The sequence below is a fragment of the Diaporthe batatas genome, assembly GCF_019321695.1.
Source record: "Diaporthe batatas strain CRI 302-4 chromosome Unknown Contig00007, whole genome shotgun sequence".
Taxonomy (NCBI): domain Eukaryota; kingdom Fungi; phylum Ascomycota; class Sordariomycetes; order Diaporthales; family Diaporthaceae; genus Diaporthe; species Diaporthe batatas.
Genome location: NW_025408554.1, coordinates 735,759 through 761,365, shown reverse-complemented (window position 1 = coordinate 761,365; position 25,607 = coordinate 735,759). Strand labels below are relative to the sequence as shown.

Below are 25,607 nucleotides of genomic sequence, written 5' to 3'. Positions count from 1 at the left end.
GAGGCCGCGTATATGGCGCAGCAGGGTCGTGGGGTCCTCCTGGCTCTGGGACCAGACAGCCAGAAGGCGGTGACTTCATAACGCCGGCCGCGGGAGCTCCAGGTGCTCCCATTGGGATTTTCAAGCTGCTTGTTGTGGCTTACCCCTTGACGGACCAATGTCAGCCAGCTCAAGAAGTGCGGCATCTTGTTTCATGCTAAGCATCCTGGACGCAATCTGGGTACAACCTGGACATGCCGTTTATGCTAGCAGGTGTTGACACGGCAAGCAGGCAAGATTGTCACGATGCGTGATGATTGTAGGCCTCCGGCGATATTTTTGGCACTCTGGTTGCATCACGGCTGCGATGTTACGACCAATTGGACGGCAGTCTACTGTACTCGTCACTGGCAGGACCTCGAAACGCTTTATTACGTGGTGCTGGTGCTCCGGCCTTTGTCAGAAGAGGCGGTCCTGGCCGGGCGCGGAATAGCCATTGGACGGGTTGCACAAGTGCTTGGATGCACGGCCTCGCTGGCATTGAAAGACTGGAGATGTGGTTGTCAAACTGATCCTCCCAGTGCGCAACAACAAGACCGAGACAGCCGCACTGGAAGCGTCTTGTGCAGTGCATTCTGAGGCTGTCGTCAAATTCGGCAAACGGCCTGGGTGTGACAGGTGCAGGCGGCAGCCTCCCGCAGCTTGGCAAGTCTTGGCCCTGAGCCAAGCTTCTGGAACGTGGTCCGACGACGATGAGATGCAGATCCCCCCCATGCGATCGCACGAAATAACCCGACGTCATTCTAGCCCCAGCTCTCTTTCCGGTGAGCACCACAATCCGCCGTCGGTCTGACAGGTAAATTGCGAGGCCACACCGGTCAAGACCCCCCCCCTGCATCGTTCCCGATGCTTGGGACAGGCTGCGGTGACAAGAGAGGTGTCGTCCTCAGCGGCAAGAACACCAGTGCGTGGCCTGCCGTCGCGAGTCCTGGCCCGTGACGTGCCAGGCGACGGGTCCTCGCTTGAGCCCCTCTCACTGCAGCTGGTTTTGCGATACCCGGGCACAGGACATGGTGCTGATGCTTGGTCGACACTTCGTGATGCGCGGGCAAACACCGCCTCTAGCATGCACGCTAGGCGGCTTTGTGGCCGAGTTTCAGGACTTCATTGAGGATCAGGACGCAACACCCGTTGCCGCAGTCGGGCGCGCAAAACTCTAGGGCCCGTGTTTGCGCGTTCGTGGCATGGGATGAGCTGACGATAGGCGGGCGGCCATTGGGAGCCCCGCGGCGTTCAACAAGGCGCTCAGACGGGCAGCCTCTCGTAATTGCACGAGCGGCACGTGAAAAGGAGGCGAGGTTGGTTAGTTGGCAAGTCGGTGGCTGAACTATTGCAGGTCACCCCGCTACCTTTCCTTTGGGAGCCTTGTGTGGCGTCCTGGCCGTGTTTTCAATGCTCAGGACTTGTGGCAGTTTTCGTGGTGGTCATGCAGAGTCTGAGAGGCACTTGGGGACTCGGGCACGGTGCTGAGGCCAGGGAGTGGGACGGCTGCTTCAGGCTGATTCTGGTGGTCAGGACGACAGCAGCCTGAGCAGCAGCAGCAATACGGTTCCCCGCGGCCTAGGTGGGGCAGGTACCTAGGTAGGCAGGGTCCCGTTTCGTGCTCCGTTTTTTTTCTTATCGATACCAGAAAATTGCCCACCAAGCAAGCTCTCGGCCGTAGCCTCGATTTCATCTCCAAGATCAAGTCGAAGTGGGCTGCGAAACGCATGCGCCCATTTTCCCCCGTGCCCTGGAGCCTTGAATAACTGAGGCATCGGCAGTTTATTCAGACCTTTAAACATTGGGCAAAATGCCGCGGCGAGACTCACCCTTCCTCAATCCAGGCCCGGTGGCCGAACCAAACCAACTCGCCATCATCCAACTTTCAAAGGACGACCTGGTCCCAGTCTATCTGCGAGATACCGAGGGCGAACATGACGGCTATAAGGAGGGTCATGTCCTCAACACCCGCTTCGGCTCATTCCCACACTCCACTCTGATCGGCGTCCCCTGGGGCTCCCAAGTCCGAGCCTCAAACGTCGACACTGGGTCTCGGGGTCGGAAGAAGAGGAAGGTCAAGGAGGCTGCTGCCGGTGCAACCGAGGCGGGAAGTACAGAACAAGATTCCGCGTGCCCCAAGAGGAAGAGAGGTGCCAACGACGAGGGTGAGAAACGAGTCAAGGACGCACCAGACCAACCTGCCAGTGCAATCGAGGACAACACCGCTGAACATGTTCAACAAATGACAGACAACGGGGATACCGAAAACCAGATAGAGGACGAACAAGCCCAGCAAGAAGCGCAAGCTTTAGAATTGTCGAAGCCTGCTCAAAAACAACAAAGGACCACGACCACGGCCGCTAGGAGCGGTTTCGTCTACATTCTCCCACCAACGCCTGAGATCTGGACGAGCAGTCTTCCTCATCGCACACAAGTCGTCTACACGCCCGATTACAGCTATGTCCTGCAGAGGATACGAGCCCGTCCCGGCTCCAGGCTCCTCGAGGCGGGCTCCGGCAGCGGCAGCTTCACTCACGCCTCGGCGCGGGCGGTCTACGATGGCGAGGTCGACCCCACTGGCAAGGTCTTTAGCTTCGAGTTCCACGAGCAGAGATTCGAGAAGATGAAAAAGGAGATCACCGAGCACGGCCTGGAGCGGGTGGTGGAGATCAACCACCGCGATGTCTACAACGAGGGCTTCTTGGTCGACGGCAAGAGCCCGGAGGCCGACGCCGTGTTTCTAGACTTGCCCGCGCCCTGGCTTGCGCTACCGCACCTGTCAAGGCGTAGGGTCAAGACCGGCTCGGAGGTGGAGGGTGTGCAGACTGGGGCTGAGGTCAACGGCGAGGACGACGAAAAGTGGGTATCACCATTGAATCCCAAGCGGAGCGCCTACATCTGCACTTTCTCGCCCTGCATCGAGCAGGTCACCCGTACAGTGTCCGCGATGCGCAGGCTGGGATGGGTCGAGATCGATATGGTAGAGATCGCCCACAGGCGGATCAATGTGTATCGCGAGAAGATCGGCCTCGACGTGGTCTCTGACCGAGGCGCACAGCAAGCCCCAGGGAACGTCGCTGAGGCACTGGTCAAGCTCAAGGAGATCGAGGCCAAGACTGCTGAGCACAACGCCAAGATGTTCGCCGGCAACAACAAGTCCAAGAAGGCCGACGATGATGACGACATGGATGACTACGCTCCACCGCCTCAGAAGACCGCTCCGCGGGATAACAGTGCCGAGGAGCCCGCCAGGGAGCCGCCCGTCAAGCCCTTCCTGCAAGGACGCCTGGTCACACGGCCCGAGGCGGAGACCAAGGCACACACGTCGTACCTCGTGTTTGCCGTCCTGCCGCGCGAGTGGACCGAGGAGGACGAGGCTGCAGCCGCCGCCCGTTGGCCCGTGGGCGACGAGCAGCCGCCAAAGACCATCGGGGCCATGGACCGGGCGTCCCGCAAGGCGCAACGCCGGGAGATGATGGCGGGCAACAAGAAGAAGAACGACAAGCTAAAGGGCTCGCACGTCCCTCACGTTCAGAGTCTCGACTTGACCACCGAGAAGGCCAAGTCCCAGGCGCAGGAGGTTGTGGCTGAGAAGATCGTGGAGGATGCTGAACGGGAGGCCGAAGGGGCTTAGGACCAGATAGAGGGAGGCTTTGTGTGTGGGTGCTGCCCCGGATAGTAATTGATACCCAAAGCTTGATAACAGCTCAGCATACTGGTTCAGACCCATCATCTTCCTCACAGTCCTGTTCCTCCCTCTTTCCTATTGCAAGGTCGATTGCAGTATCTTGCTTTGCATTCTGTGAGCCCGCACAAATGTCCACCACTCACTCCTACCTACCTTCCCATTCACTGGCGCACATCAACACGAAATAGTACATTATGTGGTTCCGGATTGCCTCGTCCCCTGTCGTCAGATGACAAGCCAAACTGACCAACACGCCCACCCTCATCTCGCCCACCCCCAGCTCCATTTCGGCACCACCCTCGGCGTCCGTCTGCCACCGCCAAGCTGAGCCGGCGCAGCCTCATCCGCACGCCAGCTCCGTGACTCCTCCACCTTCCGACTAGTCACAAACCCGGGTTCGCCGCCGCTGGTTTGCCCTCCTCCCGCCATCGGAGGAGAGTGCCTGCAAGATGCCGGCGACGCAAAGGTCGCGCTGACGCGGTATTCCGGCGAGCCTCCTCCATCGGTGAGATCACACGGCTCGGGGTGAGGCTGAACAAACCCTGACGTGTGCCGGATGGGTATCACAAAGTTGACCGATCCCGGGAGGCGATCCTGCCTCGCGCCGCCGGGCTGAGACGGCGACTCCGGGCTTGTTGTCTGGGCAGCTGTCTGCTGCGGCTCGTCTGCATGATACGGGGGCGGCATTGCGGGCATCCGCGCCGGTTGCACTTGTGACACCGCCCCGCCCCGAGCCCTGTCTTCATATATGTGCTCCTCTGGCCGGCGAGGCGCGTCATGGTCCTTGTGAGGTGTTTTCGTGACAGGAGCGGCCGTCCTCGGGGCGGATGGTCGACGCTGGTCAGACCGGCGTGGGCCTGGCCGGAGGATGGAAGGGAAGTGCGTCAGGTCTCGTTTTTCTGCCCCGGCCTCTTGCGCTGGCTGATCCGTCCCTATGGGTGGCTGCTTTTGGTCCATAGCAAAGTCGGGCTTCTCTGGGACCCCTGATCCCCCACGACACTGCATCCTCGAGACTTGTGAAGGCAAGCCACCACGATCGTGGCTGCAGCTCCTGGCCCCGGGTGCCCTCGTGACCCCGTCTTGCGACGTGTCAGTGTAGTTACCGGCAACGTATCTCGGCTGAAGCCTGGCGGTCCGATCATCCTTTACCAGGCTGGTACCGGGTCTTTCATGCGCCGGAAGCTCGTGAATGTTCTGGAAAGCGGAGTTTGGAACCACTGGTCGCCGATTCCGGCCTCCCTCGTCACAAGGAAGCTCTACGGGCGGCGGGTTGATCTCTTCCTCGCAGAGAGCTGTGGACTCGCTGTAGAGTTCTGGGATAACACCAACGGAGATGGCCCACGGAGGCGAATGTGCCGATTTCACTGCTCGTGCGTTGTCCGGCTTGGGCAATTCGGGAGGCAATGGTAGCTGCTGCGGCTGCTCGCATCCAACTCGGGCGGCAGGCCAGGTTTCGACGACCGCCAGGACTGGCTCGCTCATGATCGATTTATTCGCAGCTGAACTCGCCCGTTGATGCGACGAGGAAGCGCCGGCCGGGGAATGCTCTTCCTTGATCGCAATTGGCATGGACACCCGCTCGCCACTCGACTCTCCGGAAGCGTCAGCTATACCAACATTCGTTGGCATGGGGACCCCATCGCCCTCGCGCAATCCACTCTGCTCGCGGGTCCTTGTCCCTTCCTCACGATCACCACCATGGCCATGTCTGGCACGAGACTCGACAGCAGCGAAATTCTCAAAGCAGACCGAGCCGGCACCATCGCCGCTTTCCTGACGCGCAGGACGCCCACTCTCAAGCCCCTGCTCAGGCGAGAGCTCCACGCCGGGGAGCACAGCATCGCCGGCGCCGAGGCCGAACGCACAGGTGGGGAGCAAGTCCGGGAACTCGTCCCCCGGCCGCGGGAACTGAAACTGCGACTGGCCTGTAGGGCCATAAGTGAAGAACCAGCGCCGGCCATCGTAGTCTGCCGTCCAGCCGGGCGGTAGAGAGGCCATAACTACCGTGTGTACAGTTGTGTGTCCCGATCGAGGCAACAGTCACAGAATAGAGGCATCCTTTTGTCTTCACGATGAAAAGCTTAAGAAAAGACTGGAATAGAATTAAAACAAGATAGTTCGTCCAGTTTCGAATCCGTTGTACCCGCCAAAGGCCCGACGGATCCTCGTCCCCAGCCCGGTGCGGCTGAAGACAATAAAATCAGCCACTTGTGCTCTCGGATCTTGCCAAATGCGCGTACGATTAGTACCTCAGTGAGACACACCAAGCCACTGTCAGACAATTACCTATCAGGAATATGAATAGTGCTCAAGTGGCCAGACTTCCATCCGTCGTGCTGCTCCAGCTTCCACAGGCTCTTGAGAGACCAGGACATATTGCGCGGCACTGTTACTAGATCAAGCGAACGGCTCCAGGCCCCAGAAGTGCTCATTGTTCCATTCGCTGCGACCTGACTGAGCAGGCCACTCTATTTCGTCTATGTGGGTATTAAGGTCTATGCTCTAGTCAATCATCAGTTCTCGGCCAGCAGGCCAGCTTTTCTGCTGGCAATCTTCGGGAATCGCTAAAAGTAAACGCCTATCCAAACCGAACTGCGCGCTATACAATATCACCGCCGCCTCTATCACTCGCGACCGTCTTCGAGGAGCTCCGCGGCCTCCTAAAGATACCCCGACCGTGCCTGGTTGTAGTGTCACTGTTCATCGTGCCGACCCTGTCCAGGCTGGGTCCTCGTCCATACCGATCGACGCCCGAGGACTGGCTAGAGAGTGCGGCTTCCTCCCTCAAGCTCTGCAGGCGGGCCAGGTTGGAGGCAGCAGGGTCTTTACGGCCCTCAAAAACGTCGCCAAAGTCGGTGAAGCGTTCAAACTGTGCCCGAGCTTGCGACTCGGCCCGGCGTCGGCGCACGTCAGGGCTGGGTGGGCTGAATGGGCCCAATGAAGCGTCGTCATGGTGTACGCTTCCGGGGCCCGTCTTGAGGCTACCGCTGCGCTGGTCCCTGACGACATTCTCTTTTGTCGTGTTCTCGGTAGGTGCCGGCGGGTAGGCGAGGTAGAAGGGAAAGCTCTGGTTTCCGCCTGGCTGCAACTTCCTCGGTCCTTCTATTCCCAGCTCACCCATGACACGCATCAGCTCTGCAGCAAACTTGTTGTGCCTCTGGAGTCGGAGCAGCTCGTTTTGGAAATTGGACTTGTGGAAGAAAATGAAGTTGATGGTAACCGAGTAGACCTCGTCAATGGTGCGGACTTCGCTGATGATCTTTGATTGGTAGTCGCGCTTGTTGTCGAGGATGAAGTCGAGCATTCGGTTCTTGAGTTCCTCAATCATTTCTGCCGAGATGCCGAATTTCAATTTGAGTTCGATGGGGTCGGCCAACCCACTAGAGCGGCGCTGGTTGAGAATGAACAGCGTATTGAGCAAAGAGTTGGGTGCTTGTACGATGTGGCCTTCCATCTTCTTGAACTCCGTGTAAAGCAGGCTGATTTCTTGGACATAGTAGTCGTCTCCAGTGCCGAGCGATCCTGTGTTTCCGTACACCGTGACTCGATCACCCACGTCGAAGGGGTGTTTGACGAAGACGAAGATGATCGACTGCAAAAATTCCTGGGCCGTTGCCTGGAGCATCCAACTGAGCCCGAGGATCGTGGTACCGCTGGTGCCGAGAGCAGCCGCCGCCGAGCCCGACAGAATGGAAATGAAGACGATGATGGCGATAATAAATATGATGCACAGGAAAACTGTGTCCAGTTTTTTGATGACAGAGTCCAGATCCTTGAGAGAGGCAGCGATGGCTTTCTTCTCGAGATGAATCTCGTTACAGACAAGCTCGAGTTCCTCCATCGAGATGTCACCGTTCAGATCCTTGTCGAAGACACCAAAGCAGGTCTCGGCGTCCTCTGCTGAAGGGAACGCCTGCTTGAGGTCATCGAGCGTGATTGTCTCCTCGCCCGGGCGGACAAAGGTCCGATAAATCAGCCGCGCCAAGGTGTGGCTGCTGTGCTGGCTGCGAAGCAATTCCAGTACAACCTTTCTAGGGTGGCCGGCTGCCATAACCTTACGTCCTGTAAAGTCTCCTGCCATCTTCCCAGCAACCTTGCCTATCTGAGTCCAGGCCTGCCGCGCATTATCCTGGACCATCTTCATGGGGGTCCTCGCTCCGGATGGGCCGCCGTTGGAATTTTCCATCCACACCGGGTCGTCATGAGCCAGCTTTTCTTTGCTGAACTCATAGAGCCGGACCAGGAAGTTGATTTCGAGTCTGTTTTGCGCAATTCGAGACGCATATGTCCTTGAGTGGAAGGACGTGGCAATCCACTGTATCAAAATCTTCTCCACCCAGTTACTCGCAGCGAGAACAAAGAGTGCGATGATGACTTTCCAGACAATATCAATCCAGCGAATAAATGGAGGATCACCGTCGTCGGACCAGTTCCCCCCGGAAGCCCGATGGTCGTCCGTGATAGGTTTGAAGGAGGCAATCAGGCCCAACATCCAGAGGAAGCCGGCGCTTGGCATTTCCATCTGTCGGCCGATATCCTTCCACTTCTTGTGGTTGCTGGAACCGACCATCTTTGCCGCAAGGCCGTGTAGAAAGGGTAGCATCGAAACCAAAATGCGGCTTGCCCAGAGGCTGCACCACACGACCTCAAGCCATATGCCAAACCAGAGGAGCCTCAGGCCGCCTGGCCCTCCCACTGGGTTCTCACCTGGGAATGCATAAATGTCAAGCAGGATGGGAGTGAGGAGAACGACTGCCACCGGTATAGCCTTTGTAGTGACAAAGATTAGTTTACGGTGATATGACCAGAGGCCAATCTCGGGGATATATATGTCCACAGAGAAATGCTCCGAAACACATAAGAGCACTTACGTAGAGGAAGTAGCGGACTACTCTGGGGAACCTTCTAAGTTTCTTGAAAAGCTTGCCCAAGGCCGTCGGTTCTGGTGCTCCCGATATCTGGGGCAGGTGTGTGGGCTCGGTCAGGGTGTGAAAAGCGTCCTCGGGCGGGGCCTCAGGATTGTGCCTGTCCGGGTGATGGTGATGATGCGATCTTGACCGGCGCCTACTAGAATTTTCCTTTTCCTTCTCCGCGTTGCTGACCTGACGTTCGACACGCAGCAGTTCAAGGTCGTCCATGAGTCTAGCATTGGCATTGTCCCTCGTCTCTGAGTACTGACTAAGAGTGACAGCGTCTGTTTGGAAAGGGTCAGCTGAATGATCTCGAGACATGTTGGCGAGCCTTGGCGGGGATGATATAGTATGTCGAGACAACAAGGTGAGACCAGCGAGAGTCGAGGTGACACGACGTCTGGCGATTGATATGCGATGTGCGAGAGACAGGTAAGGAATGCGTGGCTTTGGAAGAGGCAACAAATATGAATAATTGATGTACGTACCGGGGGCCAGGCGGCTTTGGTCAGCCTTCTCGCTGGTGTCAACATGTACAGGGGACGTCATGTTGGCTTGGAACAGGCGCAGGAGAATTGTGGAGGGCGAAGGGGATCTAGAACCACGGACGAATCCGACACGGCAACCCAGGACCCTGTTTGTTCACGACTGGGCAGTGTTCTCCACGTCGGTTCAGGTCCAAAAAGATATATGTGACAGAGGCGAGGCTGATATTGGGTAATAAGGGTCCTGAGCTCCAGGCCGTGACGTAGTAGATATGGGACCCACAGCTCGTTCCCGCTCGGGCTGGGAGACGAGAGTTTGAGGGACGCAGCGGTCGAGCCAGTCTGATCAGTCCACGCTATGGCGATGGGTCGCCTAGAAGTGTGAATTTCTGCCCATGGACTGGGTGAAATAACCCAACAAGAAAATTGAACTTCCAAGAAGGGCTAACGTAGATGTTGTAGGCCGTCCAGCGTGTGCAACAGTACTCGGTAGTGGTGAGAAAGTACAAGCTCAGAGCAAACGACTGGCTGAAGAGAAAAATGCAACAGCAGTGACGGGTCAAAGCAGAAGAACAAGACCGATCATGTATCTATTAGTGCATAGAACGATGGGAAAGGAAGGGCAAAAAAACGGAGACGTGGGTGCGAGGGTGCGTGGAGCTATAGCAGAGATAGCGATGGGTACGAGGGCGAGGAAATGAAGTGAAGGAGGCAGATATGGAGGGAGAAGACGGGGCGATGCAGGTTCGAGAATGGGAAACCTGACTCGGAGGAATGAGAGAAGCAGAGAAGGAGGGACAGACGTGTACACAGTACTGTGTGTACAGTCCCCAGTACGGGTGGTCTTGAGGTTATTGGCAGGTGAGGTTGCAGGGACGCCAAAACCAAGACGACAAGAAATGGATGGCCAAACTTGTCGCAGTGTACGGAGTACCTACTACCTTGCTACCGTGCTATCTTGATATCACCCTGGTAGGTGAGTGGGCAGGGCTGGCAGGCTGGCAGGCTGGCAGGGCAGGTACCATACTTGGCTTGTTGGCAAGATCAACAAGGACGGGTACTTCCAAGGCGATCTTTGCCTCGGATGGCAATCTTGTCCTTCTTGCCCTTTCCTGTGCTGGGCAGCTGGGCAGCTGGGCAGTTGCAGCAGGAGCAAGAGAGCCGCCCCCTTCAAATGTTGGACGAAGCCCCTTTCCAGCGAGCTTGTGTGTGCTACGACTTGCTCGCAATGAATCTGGCTTTCTGGCCATCCTGGCTGGCTGGCAGCTGGACCCTCTTTTCCTTTTTGTTTTCCTGTTGAGAGCTCTTCCCTGCCGGTGTCTGAAAATTTCTGGTCCAAGAGCTACCGGGCGATATCAAGATGGAGGGTCGGTCCTTGATCGATGGCCTTACTGGGTGGGGTCCCAATTCGGCGGAAGTGCTGTCTGGGTATCCCGCAAGCCCACCTGCCCACCCGCGCATCAAATCGAGTTTGGATCAACCCATTCGTCGCGAGCAGGTACACCACACTACTGTACCAGGCTGTTTGACTGGCTCACCTGCCACCCGGCGGCTTGTCCGTGATGGCCTGGCATGGCCCTGAAACGGGAGCGTGCCCTACGCGTGCCCTCCCCTGCCTACCGTCACTCCCAGGTGCGGCAGTCCTGGAGGCAGTTCCTGGTGCGTGGGGGCACCCGCAAACCTTGATCAAGGTCTTCCCTGGACGCCCTCCTGCCAGGGCTGGACTAGACGACCTGACTGGCCCGCGGGCTTCTGGAAGCGAGAGGGCCTGTAGGCCTGCAGAGCCCTGAGAGGGTCGCTTGGATGGCGGTGCCACAAGCAGAGACACAGTCTCGGTGATCGAGATTGCTGGGAGACTGACTGGCAGACTGGTGGACAGGGGAATTCTTTTTGACGGCGGCAGGATGAGGTGTGTGGCTTGCGGCGCCATGCAGGGACAAGCAACCACCACTTTCCAACACGAGCCCACCACGACGCGTCCTTTTTTTTCCCTCGGGGCCTCAGAGTCCTCTCACATGCAGGCAAGCAGGGCCGACAACACCAATTAAGTGTCTGCTAGCTGGTGTGTTTACCTCTCAACCTCTTTACTCCGTGCCTCGCCTTGTCATCGCCCCACTCCAGCCTAAGCGATCTTGCTCTCTATTGCGCATGCTGCCCCATGGCTGACGTCAAGCACGACTCTAGGGGAATCGACGGCGGTTGCGCCGTTTTCCCTAGGCCGCTAGTGCCAAAACGGGCATTAGAGAGAGCACCACTAGGGTCAGGGCCGACTAGTCGCTAGGCAGGCCGTCACACTAGTGCAGGCGACCCGGGACGGGAGCTGTGCCTTTTCTCGGGACTGCTTGCTACCTTGGTAGTGTAGTGATCCGGAGCATCGGCCGCTCCTATTTTCGTCCTGGAGTGGCGGAATCCCGAGTCCAAGGGGGGAACCGCGAAAAAAAGCAGTCGTTGTACTATGTCAGAAGATATCGGATGTCGCAAGAGTGGCCATTTTCAAAGTATAGCTGGGTATTCGCAGTCTGTCTGTCTGTCAGCCCTTTCATTCCACCCGAGCTCCACTATCACGCGGGTAACATGAACGGAGATCCCAGATGCTCACAGCCTCACCGCCTGGGACCCATCCAGATACATAGATCAACCAGCGAGATACCACTGTACATAGTATCCCAGGAACACATCGTGCCCGACCCACGAGGACCCATAACTCCTCAAGTCTGGGGTCCCCAGGCTGACGGCATCAACTCGCGAACCCGCGCCGCCCTGAGGCTTAAGCCCGGCACCGTTCTCGAACCGTCTTCCCCATATTAACACCACCCGTCCCCACCCGCGTTGCCGATTGCCACACTGCACCACTACCACGCGGCCGTGGCATTGATCTCACATCACGGACCCTGTGCGTTGTTATGTGCTGTGTAGGCCTATTTGGCCGGGAGCAGTCGGCCTAACTCCGGGCAGTGCGCACGAAGCTCGCCGAGAAAAAGCCAGTTCGAGACAGTAATAAGATGGCAAGGAGAGAATGCAGTGTCAAGCCGTGACTCGAAATGCAAAAAAGGTCGTGGCTGTCGAGCAACACAGGCCTGTTCGGAAAGTCTAAAGGGGCCCTGCCCGCTCCATCACAGCGCGCATACACTCAAGTGCTGCATATGTACGACATGAGACGCATAGACTGCCTGACATTAACACGTGTCGTTTGTTTACCACGTAGAGGCGAGGAGCCGCCTGGGCTCGGGCAGTTGCCATATACCCAGCGACTTGTTCAACCACGGCGATGTGCGATGAGAGAGAGATGCAAAGAAGTCACCTGGACGTAGAGCGCCAACATTGAAGGATTGATCCCCCTCCGAACAGCAGGCCGGATCGAAGGATCGCACGATCTCGCCGATCACCATGGCGCTTTTTAGACACCAGCGTGAATGGGGGAAACAAGCCAAACAGCCTCAAAAAAACAAAAGCATGTACCCGGAGCCATGCAGGCAGATAGAGAACTGGACGCTGTAGCTCGCCGCATACAGTGCGTCGCAGACCTGCGCCTCCTGCAAAAAGTGTATTCACATAACATGTGAACTCTGTCGCGTTGCCCGTGGGGGGCTGAGACCAGTTCAGGCAACCGCACGGCTGTCGCGCATAGGGAAGCACAGTCCAAACTCAAATTCCTATCTCGTCTACGTGGCCGGTCTCACTTCCATACGCGATCTGATCTACATTGTATGGAGCCTTTTCACATTCCCACACCACTGGCACTGGTCTCGATCAGGACCCGATCTCAGAGTGAATCTACACGCGGAATCGCACGCTTACTGTTAGGCCTCACTCGCGGGGCTTGATGAGGCGTTTTACGGATGAGTTGGAAGTCTATATCTCCGTCATGATTCTCCCTGCCTCTCTAGTGGAATAGGTTCAGACAACACCACTATAGTACAAAGAACGTTCGTTGTGTATGTGTGAACAGAGACAATTCCCTCGGTTGTACAAATGTGAACTCAGACAAAATGAGAACGCCGAAACCTAGTGCGTCCAACCTTCGCTTCGCTTGCCTTGGCTGACCTGCCCACCCCCGCCATGATGACAGAGGCTTAAGAAGTAGTAGGAAAAGGAGCCAGGTCCATCTACTCAAAGGACACGCTCCAGTCCTCCCCAATCGGCGCCCCAACCCTGCGGACGACCGCAAATGCGGCCCTGGTCTTGGTGCCAGGCGTATAGTCGACTGCCGCGGTCCAGGTCTTGCCGTCCGCGCCAGTGACAGTGACCTCGGTCTTGTCGGCCCAGTTGGTTGGCGCGCCGACAATGACGACCTTGTCGACGCTGACGCTCTTCATGTTCTTGAGCCACTCGCCCTGCTTGATCTTCCTGGTGTCCCTGCCCTCGGCGTCCGTGGACGACAGCACGCTGCCGTCGAGCACGAAGCTGCGGTGGATGTACTGGTCCTTCTCGAAGTCGAACGAGTCGCCGTCATCCGCGTAAAGCTCGCCCTCGGCGTGGTTGCCCGACTTGGGTAGAGTCACGACGAGCGTGTAGTCGTCCCACTTCATCAGCGCCGCGGACCTCCTTGGCCGGTCGCGGCGGGGGAAGATGTGGCCGCCATGCATGAGCAGGGGAATCTTGTCCAGTGGCGCCGAGACGGTGACCTTCTTGCCCTTCTGGGTCGGGACGATGTCGTAGGTGAAGTAGTCGTAGTACACACCGTCATCGGGAATGTAAATGTCTGTAGATTCCTGATCCTTGTCCACGATAGGCTTGACGAGAAGACCGGTGCTGCCAAGGAAGAGTTGGTCGTCAACGTCAAGACTGCCCTCATCGGATGGGTTGGTGTAGAACATGGGGCGGACGATAGGAGAGCCATCCTTGTGCGCCTGGTAGAAGGCTGTGTACCACGAAGGCAGAAGGCTGTAGCGCAGGCGCAGGGCTGAGGTGACCATGCTGGTGTAAGGCTCGCCGATCAAGTAGGGCTCCCGACGGCGTGCATCGATGTGCGCGTGACCACGGAAAAAGGGGTAGAAAGCACCAGCTTGGAACCAACGGACTTGCAGATCCTGCTCTGGGTTTCCGAAGAAGCCACCGACATCAGCACCTGCGAAGGGGAAACCAGAGATGCCCTGGGCCAAGATCATGGGAATTGAAGCCGCAAGGTGGTCCCAAGAGGCTTGGTTGTCTCCGGTCCACATGGCGCCAATACGCTGAGATCCGGCGAAGAAGGATCGAGTGAGGACGAACGGTCGGCGCGACTCGCCCTTCTTACGCGACACGAGAGCCTGATAAGTGGCGTTGTGGAAGGTCATGCCGTTGAGGTTGTGGACGTCGCGGTGCTCCCAGCCGCCGTGGTGGATGTTGTCCTTGGGCATGGTGACCTCGGGTCCGTTGAAGACTGAAGGCTCATTCATATCGTTCCAGATCCACGTGTTCTCCATGGTGCCCTTGAAGGCATCGTAGCGGAAGAGCGACTTCCACCACTTGATGGCTTCGGGGTTGAAGCAGTCGACCCAGTGAGAAGACCCAGGCCAGCACCAACCCTCATATATGTTAGACTCCTTGTTCTTGACTGCCAATTCCTTGGATTTCAGCTCGGAGACGACAGCGTAGTCATTCTCGTTCTTGATATGAGGATCGATGATGGTCACCAACTGGCGGCCACTGGCATCAAGCTGCTTGCCCATGCCGATGGGGTCCTTGAACATTTGGTCATCCCAGGTGAAGTACTTCTTGCCGTCTGTGTACTCGATGTCGAGCCAAATGACATCGTATGGGATCTTGTGCTTGTCCATCTTGCGATCGACATCCTTGACGTCGTCGTCGGAGATGTAATTCCAGCGGCACTGGTGGTATCCGATTGCGAACTCTTGTGGCATGGCAGTGGTACCAGTAAGTTCACCAAAGGCCTTGGTGAGGTCCTTAGGACTAGGGCCAAGGAAGACAAAGACGTCGAGCAGACCACTCTCTGAAATCCAATGGGAATGGGTGTTCGTCTTGGCAGAAGTGCCGATGGCCAGTGGGTTCTTGGAGTCCTTGGCCTTGGTGATATCGACCCAGGTCTCAGCAGCGTTGAGCCAGAAAACACCAACTGACGAGTCCTTCTTGTGAGCCTGCATGAAGGGAATGGCTCCGTAGAGCGTCATAGGGCTGTTCAAGATGTACTCGAAGACGTCGGCGTTGTACAGCCTGTACGGCTCCTCAAAGTTGCCCTCGCCACCACGAGTCTCCCTCAGAGAGAGCGGGCCGGTGTGCTCGGGGATGCCGTAGACATGGTCGTAGCCGACGAAGGAGATGTCGAGAGCAACACTCTCGGGGCCGCGGGGCTTCGAGTCGGTGTTACCGCCGAAACTTTCCTCCCACCAAGTGCTCTCATCTTCGCCTTTGGGCTCCTCCTCGACCTTCTTCTCGGCTTCTGCGTCTGCGCTTGCCTCTGCCTCGCCCTCCTTCTTCTCGGGCTCGGCCTTCTCGATCTTCGGCCTCCAGTGCTCCATATTCAGCAAGCCACGGTCATTGAACTTGATCTGCGAGTTGCCGTCTCTCTTGAAGTCAACGCTGAAAGGTGCAAACTTGATGATCGCCTCGAACTTGGAGTCGGGTCCATACTGAACAGTAGTCTGGGACTTGTCCTCGAAGACAACCTTGGCATCCTTGTCCAGAGCGGTACCACCGACAATAACCAGCTTCTCGGCCTCGTTGTAGCGTTCCTTGCGGACTGGGCTGTTGTGGCGGAGCTCGATCTCTCCCTTTTGGCGCTTCTCCTCGTCAACGGTGACCCGCGCGGTGCCTGCCTGGAGGAAGGAGACGGTAATTGGGAGTCGAACGGTCTCGCCCTGCTCGTTGATGGTCTTGAGGATGACAGCCTGGAACTGGCCATCCTTGAAGGATGTTGACTCTGGTAGGATCTTGTATGGTGTTTCCCAGGAACTCGATGCGAGTGCATCATCGGCGTATGCCCTGTTGCGTTTGCAGAAGCCGGACTGGTGGCATTTCTTGAAGTCGTTCTCCTTGACCGAGACTGTGATGTGGCGGATTAGAACGGGCCCGAGTCTGGGGGCAGCATGGCCAGACTTGTGTGTTCTGATACTCACCTGCAGGAGTAATCATGGATAGCAAGAGGGAGAAGAAGCAAAAGTAGGCTGTCCACCTCTGGGACAGCCATTGGGAATGCATGGCAGGCAGGATGTTGCCCTCTGGGCTGCGGGCTACAGTTGTCGACGCCCTGGGAAAGCAAGTATATGCTGAAGACAGGCTATGAGAGGATGTGTATCATGGGTTTCTGTGGTGTTCAATTGTCCAGTGGGGTGCCCGCCGGAAAATTGTACGAGGCACTATCTCCCAGTCCTCTTGCTGGGTTGAAGAGTGTATGTAGCTGTCCAGTGTGTGGATGTTTCGAGGTCGGTCGTCGTGGTCTCGAGCACCGAAACGTCAAGCTGGCCCCTAGTTACCTAGGTACCTGGGTCCAAGTGGGCGTTGGTGTAAGCGCTGTCTCGGAAAAACGAGAGTTGGCCCCCCCCCTACAAAATGCCCCCTATTCCTCGGCTAAATTAAAACTTTGCTAGCAAAATAAAAAACCCAATATTTTTACCAAAATACCTATATTAACCTTATTAATACTAGCAATAAATTATTTTTATTACCCAATTAAATAAAAGTAATATTATATTAATTTTATATAATTAATTTAAGCCTAGCTTATAAAGGTATATATAATTTGCTTACCTTAATATAAGGTAATATTAGCCCAGCTAATATTATAAATAATATACTTTAATTAACCTATTAAGCCTAAATTATTTAATATTTATTATATAAAACCCACTTAAAAAGTTAAATTATATAATTTATTAATAAAAATATTATACTATTTAAATAGTTATATACTTAAAAGTTAATTACTAAGATAATTAAGGCTTAATAAATTACTTAAAAGCACTTATAAGCATTCTTAAAAACCGCCTAAAATAAGGCTATTATAATAAATTAAGCAATTTAAAAAGCGTAAAAAAATACTATTAAAGTTAATAATAAAAAAAATATATTTAATAATAAAAAAAAAGGCTTTAAAAAGTACTAATAATAAAAACCTTTTTACTAATAAGATGGGATTTTTAATAAATAATAATAATAATAATATTAAATATCTTAAAAATTGCCTAATTAATCCCTTAATATAAATATATTTAAATAAACTAGCCTTAATTTTATTTATTAAAATTTATAACTTAAAAGCTAATATTACTTTTATTATATAATTTAAAAATAAATTATTATATTAAAGAAAAAAATAAAGGTTAAAAGATTTAAGGCCTTTTATTAAATTATATTAATTTATTTAAAAATTTAATTAAAAAAATATAAAACTATTTAAATATAATTATTAAATTAAAAATATCTTTATTAAAACTAGTTAGTTTATAAGCTAAAAATTTTTAATTTTATAATTAAAAACTATAAAAAAATATTAACAAAAATTAAAATATTTAATTATAATAATATTATAAATATACTTTTAAATTTTAAAAATCCTTTTTTAATTTTTATATAATTATAAGGTTATATTACTAATATAAAAGTTATAAATACTTATATTATAAAATAATTATTTAGCTAAATACTTATTAATTAAGTTTTTAGCTATTACTAGCTATTTAGCAAATAGCTACCTTAAAAATAATTTATTAGTAATTAAGTAAATAATAAACCTAAATATGCCTAATAAAAATTTAAACCTTAAAACTTTTAATTTATATTAATAACTATTAAATAAAAGGTTAAAATAAAGATAAAAGTAAACCTTATATAAAAGAAATATAAATAATTAATAAAATATAATTATATTTTTAAATAATTACTATAAAGCTAATTATTACTATTAAAATAAAGGAAATTTTATAATAATAATATTTTATTAGGTAAAATAATATATATATTAGCTTATTTAATAAAAATTTAAAAATTGTTTAATATAATTATAATAAATAATATTATAATTAAATATTTATTAAAAGTTCTTTTAATTGCTAAATAGCTTAAATAAAGCTTAATAAAAAAAAGCTTAATAATAATAAAATTAGCCTTATTCCTTTTTAAAAAAAATAATAAAAATAAAAGTAAAAAAAAAATAGTATTAATATAATTATTAATTTATTATTTAATATTAATTTACTTAAAATTAAATATAATTAAATAGCTTTAATAAGGCCGCTATTACTACTATTATTATTAGCTTCTTTTTATAAATTTAATAGGGCTTTACTACTATTAGCAGCAATAATAATAGTATTTAAAAGCCTATTATAAAGGTAAAGGTTACTAGTTATTCTTTTATTATTACTATTATAAATAAAAGAAAATAAAATAATTTTATATTAAAAGTTTATTATAAAAGTACTTTAAAAGTACTTTAAAAACTTATTAAAAAGGGCTTAACTTAAATAATTTACAAAAATTATAAAATATAAAAGGCTTAACCTTTATAGGCTTTATAAAAAAAAAATATTTAATTTAATAAATATAATTTAAAAGCTATTTTATTAGTTAAAATATTAATTAAGCTATATTTAAAAAAAAATTTTATTAATTTTTTTAATAATAATAATAATAATAAAAACTTATTATTATAATAAAGGCTATTAAATAGCCATTTAATAAATTGCTAAATAAATATTAAAAATATATATTTTATAAAACCTATAAAAGTTACCTAACTAACTAATTAACTTTATTTAATATTAGGCCTTATAACTAGGTTAGCTATTTAATAAAAGGGTTAAAAGCTTACCAAAATAGTCCTCTATATTTAATAAAATGGAAAAATTATATAATAAGTTTTAAAAAACTTTTTAAATAAAAAAGTAATAATTAAATATATAAAAATATAATTAACAATAAAAGTAATTAAAAAAATTAATTATTTTAAATAAATAAAATAAATTAAATATTTAATACTAGATAACTAATTAATTAAATAAATTTACTTATAGCTAATTTATTTATTTTAACCCTAACTACTAACTTAACTATTTAATTTATAAATAATACTTTTTACTTATATAATTATATTTAATTAAAACTTTATTAATTTTAGTTTTATAATTTCTAATTAATATTATTATATTTATTTTATTTTATACTTTTTTAATATTTATATATAATAAAAATATTTTTAAATAGCCTTAATTTTAAATTTAACCTTTTAAATATAAAAATAAAAATTAAATAAAATTCCTATTTAAATTATAATTTAACAACTTATACTAATATTAATAATATAAATAATATTTTAAGTTACTAAAATATATTTTAATAAAATTAAAATTAAAAAGTATAAAAGTAAATATTTATATTTTATGCCTTTTATATTTATTATTTTAATTATTTTTATGCTATAATATTATAAAGTATTATTTATTATAAAATTAACTTTAAGCCTAAATATAAGTTTATTTTTAATAAAATATTTTTATTAGCTATTATAAAAGTACTTTTTATTATATAACCTTTATATATTATAATAATAAATAAGCCATTAAATATAATTATAAAAATATAAAAGCAAGCTTCTTATTTAAAAGACTTTTAATTTATAAAATATACCTAATAAATACTTAATTTATTCTTTTATACTATTTTGCTTATTAAAACTAAATTTATTAATAAAAATAAATATTTCTATTATATAGTCCAACTAATATACCTACTAAAAATAGTAGTTATAAAGCTTTTATTATACTAACAGGCTAATATATATATTTATTTATTATTTTATATATAAATTTTAAAAATATTACCTATTATTTTTATAATAATATTAATTTAAAACTATTTAGAAAAAACATTATATTTTATTAAAATATAAATTTAGCTTATTAAGAAAATCTTTTAACTTTTAGCCTATATAACCTATATATTAATTAAGCTTTATAAACTTATTATAAAAAATAAACTAATAAACCTTTAAAGCTTATTATTTTAATTTAATTATATTTAATAATAATAGTAATAATATATTTAGGGTAATTATATAAATAATAGCAACCCTTTAATAGTATTTTTAAATTATAATATAACTAATTTAAAATTTAGCTTATAGCTATTTATTTAATAAAAATAAATTAAAATATAAATAAAACTTTAATTATTAAAGTTTATAACTTAATAGGTAATAGCTTGCTATTATTAGCCTTTTTTTTTCCTCTTTTAGGGTATAAATGGTATTAAGTATAGTATTTTATTAAAAATGTTGGGTTTTCCGCCCTATTAGCAAAGTTTTAATTTAGCCAAGGAATAGGGGGCATTTTGCAGGGGGGGGGGCAATTCTCGTTTTTCCAAGATAGCGGCCCGGCAGGCAATAGGCAATGCCTTCTGATTGGAGGACCCCTGTCCTGCACCTACCTAGGTACGGAGTACATAGTACATAGCATGCATCCCCTCTAAGGACTCGGTAACGGTCAATATACAATTGAATGCAAATAGATGTATGCATGTCTGTATATCTTGGGCGTATCTGACAATAAATCCAAATACAAATTTACTGAAACTAGTCTTCCCGATTGTCTTATCATCTGTCCTGGGGTTGACAGGGAGGGGAGCTTCCGCCGCCTGCTCCTGACAGCTCATGCTCTGGCGGCGGTGAGAGATGTGTTTGGTTCTGGCTGGAGCTTGACTGCCTTGCCTCATCCACAGCAACCACCTCCTCCCAAGGCCTTATCCTCTTCCACCGGTAGAGAGGCAATTGCGCGGCCAAGTGTCCATACCAAGACCTGCCACACGTCCAATTAGTCTATTGGTTCTCTCAACGGTTTTATATTCAACACCCACGGGCAATTATTTCAGGTGTTAAGGTCTAGAGGGCGGCGGGATCCCGGGCTGCAACAGTGGTGAGCCACTGAACCATCGAGCTGTTGAGCTGGCACCCCGCGGGTTGCATGAAATGCCCCGCCAAGTCGAACAGCGGAGGCCTGGAGGCGGTGGCGGTCCAGGCACAAGCACAAGCAAGCGGCGGACCCCACTGCTGCCGTTGCTTGCCGTGGTCTTAGCGGCCCTCGTAGCTGTCCTCTCGAGAAATCTCTTTTATTCCAGCTCCCGGACCCCAACCGTCTCCTGTCCAGCCGCCGACTCTCCTGCCTCTATCAACACAGACATCCTTCCTGTTCGTTCAGAAGAGCCACCTCAACCACCAGTCACCATGTCCGCCTCCGAACAGACGTGAGTTCCTGTCCCCAGACAGCTCTCAGCATTGCCTCGACCTTGAACTGCACGACGTCGTCCCGAGCAGGTTGCTAACGTGTCCTACTTGCAGCTTCATTGCTATCAAGCCTGATGGCGTCCAGGTATGCAGCTTGACAAACTGGCATATATAGGGCCTCATCTACCGCGATGCGACAACTGACACCGCTCGCAGCGTGGCCTCGTTGGTCCCATCATCCAGCGCTTCGAGCAGCGTGGGTAAGCTTCTCCGTCCCTTCCCCCTTTTCCCCAGGCCATTGAGTTCTCGCATCAGAGGATAGGCACGGTACTGACACTGCTCCTCCCTCCAGCTACAAGCTCGTCGCCATCAAGCTGGTCACTCCCAGCAAGGAGCACCTCGAGACTCACTGTTCGTGGCCCCTCGCCTTCCCGACAAGACCCTGAAATTGCCTGCTGCTGGAGCTACCCCGCCATGCTGCCTACACACAGCCCCTCGGCCGAAACATTTTACTGACCGCCTCTCAACAGACTCTGACCTGAAGGACAAGCCCTTCTTCCCCGGTCTGCTCTCTTGTATGTTTTCCTCTGCCCCACAGTCCTCATGGGATCCTTTCGAACGCGGACAAAGCTGACCTCCTGTCCCCTTCAGACATGCTGTCTGGCCCCATCGCCGCCATGGTCTGGGAGGGCCGTGACGCCGTCAAGACCGGCCGTGTCCTGCTCGGTGCCACCAACCCCCTGGCCTCCGCCCCCGGCACCATCCGTGGTGACTTCTCCATCGACGTCGGCCGCAACGTCTGCCACGGCTCCGACTCTGTCGAGAGCGCCAAGAAGGAGATTGCCCTCTGGTTCAAGGAGGGTGAGCTCGTCAGCTACAAGTCCGCCCAGCACGACTGGATCTACGAGAAGCCTTAAATGGTTTCCTCACCACACGACCAGCACTGTTGAACCCTCCGTGGACATGGATCATCATGCATTCAAGAATGCGTGGTTGACTGCCCCAGGATCCCTCAGATAGAGCGGCGATAGTAAACGGGAAAAAATATAAAAGCTTCGACACACAAGAGCCACTCGACAGTGAAAGCAACTGCCTCGCCCCCTGGGGACTCGTGCTAGTAGCAGACAGTGGATCACCTCACGTAGTCCTGGGTTGCTCATGAGAGCTCGGAAGGTGCATATTTTTGGAATGAGCTTGCCAAGCGGTTCTACACGAGAGCCACACCAACTCATTACTGCCGCCTCTTGCCCAGGGGCAGGACTCGTCGCACCCGGCCCATCAAACCAGCAAACCAAGGGGTCGCCCACAGGCTGAACACGATCCGCGCGGGCAACAACACCTTGGTGATGGCATACGCCAGCGCGACCTCCACCACGATCCTGTACTTTCCATCCGAGCCCTCCCACCGGCGCATGACAGCATCACTGCCATCAGCCCCAGCCGCCCCGGCCGCCCCAGCCGCCTCGACCCCCGTGGCGGCCTGGTCACTGTCTTCTTGCCCGAAACCAAACCACTTCTTCCTAGTAAAGTACCGCTCAAACCTCGCCGTCCCGTCCCGCACGTAGTCCCCGTAGTGCTCCATCATGTACCCCATGGGCGCGGCCGACGCGCCGCCGTAGTGGAACAGGCCAAAGAGCCCGAGGAGCGGCACCACGGCCGTGATCTCGTGCAGCACGAGGAAGGCCACGACGTGTGACAACGGCGCGCTGCGGAGCCGGCCTGCGTAGCCCTGCATGCTGCGCGGCAGGCGCGACAGGATCCGGTCTGCCCGGGACTGTCGCTTGCTCGCCGCCGCCTCCTCCGCCGCTGCTCCCGCCGAGGACGGGGGCGGGGGCGGGGGCGGGGGCGGGGCCTTTGTGCTGTTGAGGCGCCCCGCTGGTTGTGCGAAGCGTGTCCCCGGCTGGCGGAGGGGCCGGAGGACGTGGGAGAGGCGGTTCCTCCACCACATGGCCGTCTTGGTTGTCGGCGGACGATTTGGGGACGAGTTGATTTGCCGGGCAAGGCGACAGGATAGTACTGAGTGCGATGGGTTCTTCGCTCAACCGTGTTTATAATTTCGAATCAACCATTGTGCGCCCTCTCGCCGTCTTTGGCAGCTGCCACGTTTTGCAACAGTGTCAGGAACAAGCTGTTGCTTGTCTGGAGCTGGAGCCGGAGCTGGAGCTATTGGATATTAAGCTCCACGCACAAGGTGCGATGGAGATGGGCCAGCTAAATTGTTAGTGCAAAAAACGGTCTCAGCTACCATCTCAAACCCTCTGCCATTCCCCTTCAGCGTGAGAGATGAACTATACAGCAAGGAGACACGTTAATTCAAAGAGGCAGATTTCTTGATCGATAGCCTGGCTGTGCTCCAGCTAATGTTCGAGAATATCAGCGTTGCTTCCTGGGGTGTTTGTTCCGCTTCCCCATTACCCGGGCAAGAATCGGCGAAGATTGCCGTTTTGCCCCCCGTCCTCCGACTTACAGTAGACGAGGGCTTGCTCAACTTCAAGCCACGGCCAAGTATATGGGTTTCGTGGACCACAAGGTGGGCATGGTTCTCAAAAGACTTCTGCAAATCGCCACGCTTTCCACCGTTTTTTCTTAAACCATGGACTCATGAAATCTGTCAACGGCCCGTTATCAAAGGCAATGAACGCCGGTCGAGGTTGAGCCTGAACCATCTCATACTCTAAACCGTCTTGAAGTGGGCACTCACATCATCCCCCGGTTGATCGCGATGGCATCACCGCCGAGCTCTCCTGCCTCGGCCATCACATCTTTGCCAGGCGAAGACTGGTTCTTCGCCGGCCTGTCCTCCTCCTTCCCCGACATCACCGACTCAAGCGAGCCCTACTTCAAACTAGTCTGGCCACAGCCATGCGGGACAGGAGCAGCAGGGGTCCCGCAGCCCGCAGACACCCCCAAGGCCCCCGCCTGCAAGATCTTCCACCCCAAGGCCGCACCCGCCGCGGTCGAGCAGGTCGACACCGACGCCGCGGCCGGCGAGGACGCCTGGCTGATGCGGGAGCAGGTGCTGGTCTTCCGGTACAAGGGCCGCTTCCACGCGGTAGACCACGCCTGCCCGCACCGCGCGTACTCGCTCTCGTGGGGCGTGCCCTTCGACATCGAGGATGCGGGCAGTGGCCGGACGCTGGGCCATGCCATCAGGTGCCGGGGCCATAGCTTCGCGTTCGAGCTGACCACGGGGGCTGGGGACCGCGGCGGGTACTGGCTGGGCGTGTGGGACGTCGAGCTGCGGCCTGTGGCTGGGGTTGTCGCTGTCAAGGACGGGGTCAGTAGCGGTGCTGGTAAGATTGATGAGGTGCAGCAAGAGGAGAGGGAGGTCTGGGTGAGAAGGCGGAGGAGGAGGAGGAATCAGGGGCCGCGCTGAGTTGTCACAGCTCTCGTTCCACACTCTATTGTATATGATGATGACTCTTCTACCACTGGCAGCCGTAAGCTGTGGTCTTCAGATTGTTGGAATCGTCACCAACCGCCCGGTCCGCCCTGCAGGCCGCTGGCCTCGCTAACATGTATAACCAAGTAGTCACACGCATTATCACTCTAACATTGCCATACCTCGAAAAGGCTACATGATGGTATATTGCAGATCCTACGATTAGCCTACTTCTAGTCTTATTCTGTAAGAAGCTGTTCCATAGACCTCCTTTTTCATAGTCTTCCTAAGGCTACCCATGATATGGCAATCCCTCACTTGGCAGAAGGTTATTTCATTGGAGGCTATCTTGTAAGAGGTTCTGGGGATTTGTTCTCAAGAAAGTCTTCGTACAGGAAGCTAAGAGTTCTGTCTAAGGGCGACAGCCGGTTACGATTTACCACCTGCATACAGTTTGCGATGAGCATGTTCTACTTCTGCCTCTCTCACTTCACCCCCTGTATCTTTTCCTACTTTCCAAAGAGAAGAGAACCGCGCGAATACTCTGTCACCTAGCAGACCATATTTCTCTCGTGGGACTCCCTTTTCTTGCTATTCACGAATGACGCCGCCGTTTCTGCCTCTCCGGGCCTTACGAATTCGATGAGAAAAGAGCCGGAAGGAGAGTTGCGGTCCCCTTTTACTTGCTCCACCGATGCCCTGTTGTGAATTCGTCAGCTCCGGTGGCATGCACAGGTGGCTAGGAGAACCCCCCCATGGGATGATCTCCTACTACCTAGGTGGCATGGGCGAAGCGAAAGCAAGACGAATGAAAGTGGTCAAAGAAACGAGTAACCAAAGAAATATACTTGCACGTCAAACTGCTTAAAAAGATCCAGCACAGTGTTCAGTAACGACATATCTTGGGCTCTTCCACCGCCGCCAAGGTAGTCAAAACCACGTTCCAGCCCCTCGACGCGTAACTCAC

The 25,607-nt window shown here is 50.7% G+C and overlaps 6 protein-coding genes across 6 annotated transcripts; 3 read left to right on the top strand and 3 right to left on the bottom strand.

Annotated features, from left to right (window-relative positions):
- Positions 1–1,831: 1,831 nt before the first annotated feature.
- On the top strand, positions 1,832–3,655 carry KVR01_006894 (tRNA 1-methyladenosine methyltransferase subunit GCD14; the record flags this gene model as incomplete). Its single annotated transcript, XM_044786322.1, has 2 exons — positions 1,832–2,186; positions 2,271–3,655. The coding sequence occupies 2 exons, from the start codon at positions 1,832–1,834 to the stop codon at positions 3,653–3,655; spliced, it is 1,740 nt and encodes a 579-aa protein (XP_044644325.1).
- Positions 3,656–6,308: 2,653 nt separating this feature from the next.
- KVR01_007063 (uncharacterized protein) lies at positions 6,309–9,168 on the bottom strand (the record flags this gene model as incomplete). Its single annotated transcript, XM_044789614.1, has 3 exons — positions 6,309–8,477; positions 8,581–8,903; positions 9,108–9,168. The coding sequence occupies 3 exons, from the start codon at positions 9,166–9,168 to the stop codon at positions 6,309–6,311; spliced, it is 2,553 nt and encodes an 850-aa protein (XP_044644494.1).
- Positions 9,169–12,737: 3,569 nt separating this feature from the next.
- Positions 12,738–16,535, bottom strand: KVR01_007037 (glucan 1,3-alpha-glucosidase ROT2). The gene is made up of 2 exons (XM_044782515.1): positions 16,160–16,535; positions 12,738–16,086 (listed from the first exon to the last, which is right to left on the bottom strand). The coding sequence occupies exons 1-2, from the start codon at positions 16,239–16,241 to the stop codon at positions 13,211–13,213; spliced, it is 2,958 nt and encodes a 985-aa protein (XP_044644468.1). The 5' UTR covers positions 16,242–16,535; the 3' UTR covers positions 12,738–13,210.
- Positions 16,536–20,618: 4,083 nt separating this feature from the next.
- KVR01_006599 (nucleoside diphosphate kinase) lies at positions 20,619–23,435 on the top strand. Its single transcript, XM_044782487.1, has 6 exons — positions 20,619–21,278; positions 21,373–21,403; positions 21,475–21,518; positions 21,611–21,669; positions 21,789–21,833; positions 21,910–23,435. The coding sequence occupies exons 1-6, from the start codon at positions 21,004–21,006 to the stop codon at positions 22,173–22,175; spliced, it is 720 nt and encodes a 239-aa protein (XP_044644030.1). The 5' UTR covers positions 20,619–21,003; the 3' UTR covers positions 22,176–23,435.
- KVR01_006668 (uncharacterized protein) lies at positions 22,490–23,206 on the bottom strand (the record flags this gene model as incomplete). The annotated part of the gene is made up of 1 exon (XM_044793930.1): positions 22,490–23,206. One exon carries the CDS (start codon positions 23,204–23,206, stop codon positions 22,490–22,492), a length of 717 nt encoding a protein of 238 aa, XP_044644099.1.
- A 340-nt stretch (positions 23,436–23,775) lies between the features above and the next one.
- Positions 23,776–24,648, top strand: KVR01_006547 (uncharacterized protein). Its single transcript, XM_044794798.1, has one exon. It carries the CDS (start codon positions 23,981–23,983, stop codon positions 24,632–24,634), a length of 654 nt encoding a protein of 217 aa, XP_044643978.1. The 5' UTR covers positions 23,776–23,980; the 3' UTR covers positions 24,635–24,648.
- Positions 24,649–25,607: the final 959 nt, after the last annotated feature.

What these genes read in the sequence shown, in the direction of transcription:
- KVR01_006547 (XM_044794798.1), top strand. Translation starts at nt 23,981, where the DNA reads ATGGCATCACCGCCGAGCTCTCCTGCCTCGGCCATCACATCTTTGCCA.
- KVR01_006599 (XM_044782487.1), top strand. Translation starts at nt 21,004, where the DNA reads ATGCCCCGCCAAGTCGAACAGCGGAGGCCTGGAGGCGGTGGCGGTCCA. An exon ending in ATGTCCGCCTCCGAACAGAC is followed by an intron (nt 21,279 to 21,372) that starts GTGAGTTCCTGT and finishes TCCTACTTGCAG; the next exon opens with CTTCATTGCTATCAAGCCTG. An exon ending in CAGCGCTTCGAGCAGCGTGG is followed by an intron (nt 21,519 to 21,610) that starts GTAAGCTTCTCC and finishes TCCTCCCTCCAG; the next exon opens with CTACAAGCTCGTCGCCATCA.
- KVR01_007037 (XM_044782515.1), bottom strand. Translation starts at nt 16,241, where the DNA reads ATGCATTCCCAATGGCTGTCCCAGAGGTGGACAGCCTACTTTTGCTTC. An exon ending in ATCCATGATTACTCCTGCAG is followed by an intron (nt 16,087 to 16,159) that starts GTGAGTATCAGA and finishes GCCACATCACAG; the next exon opens with TCTCGGTCAAGGAGAACGAC.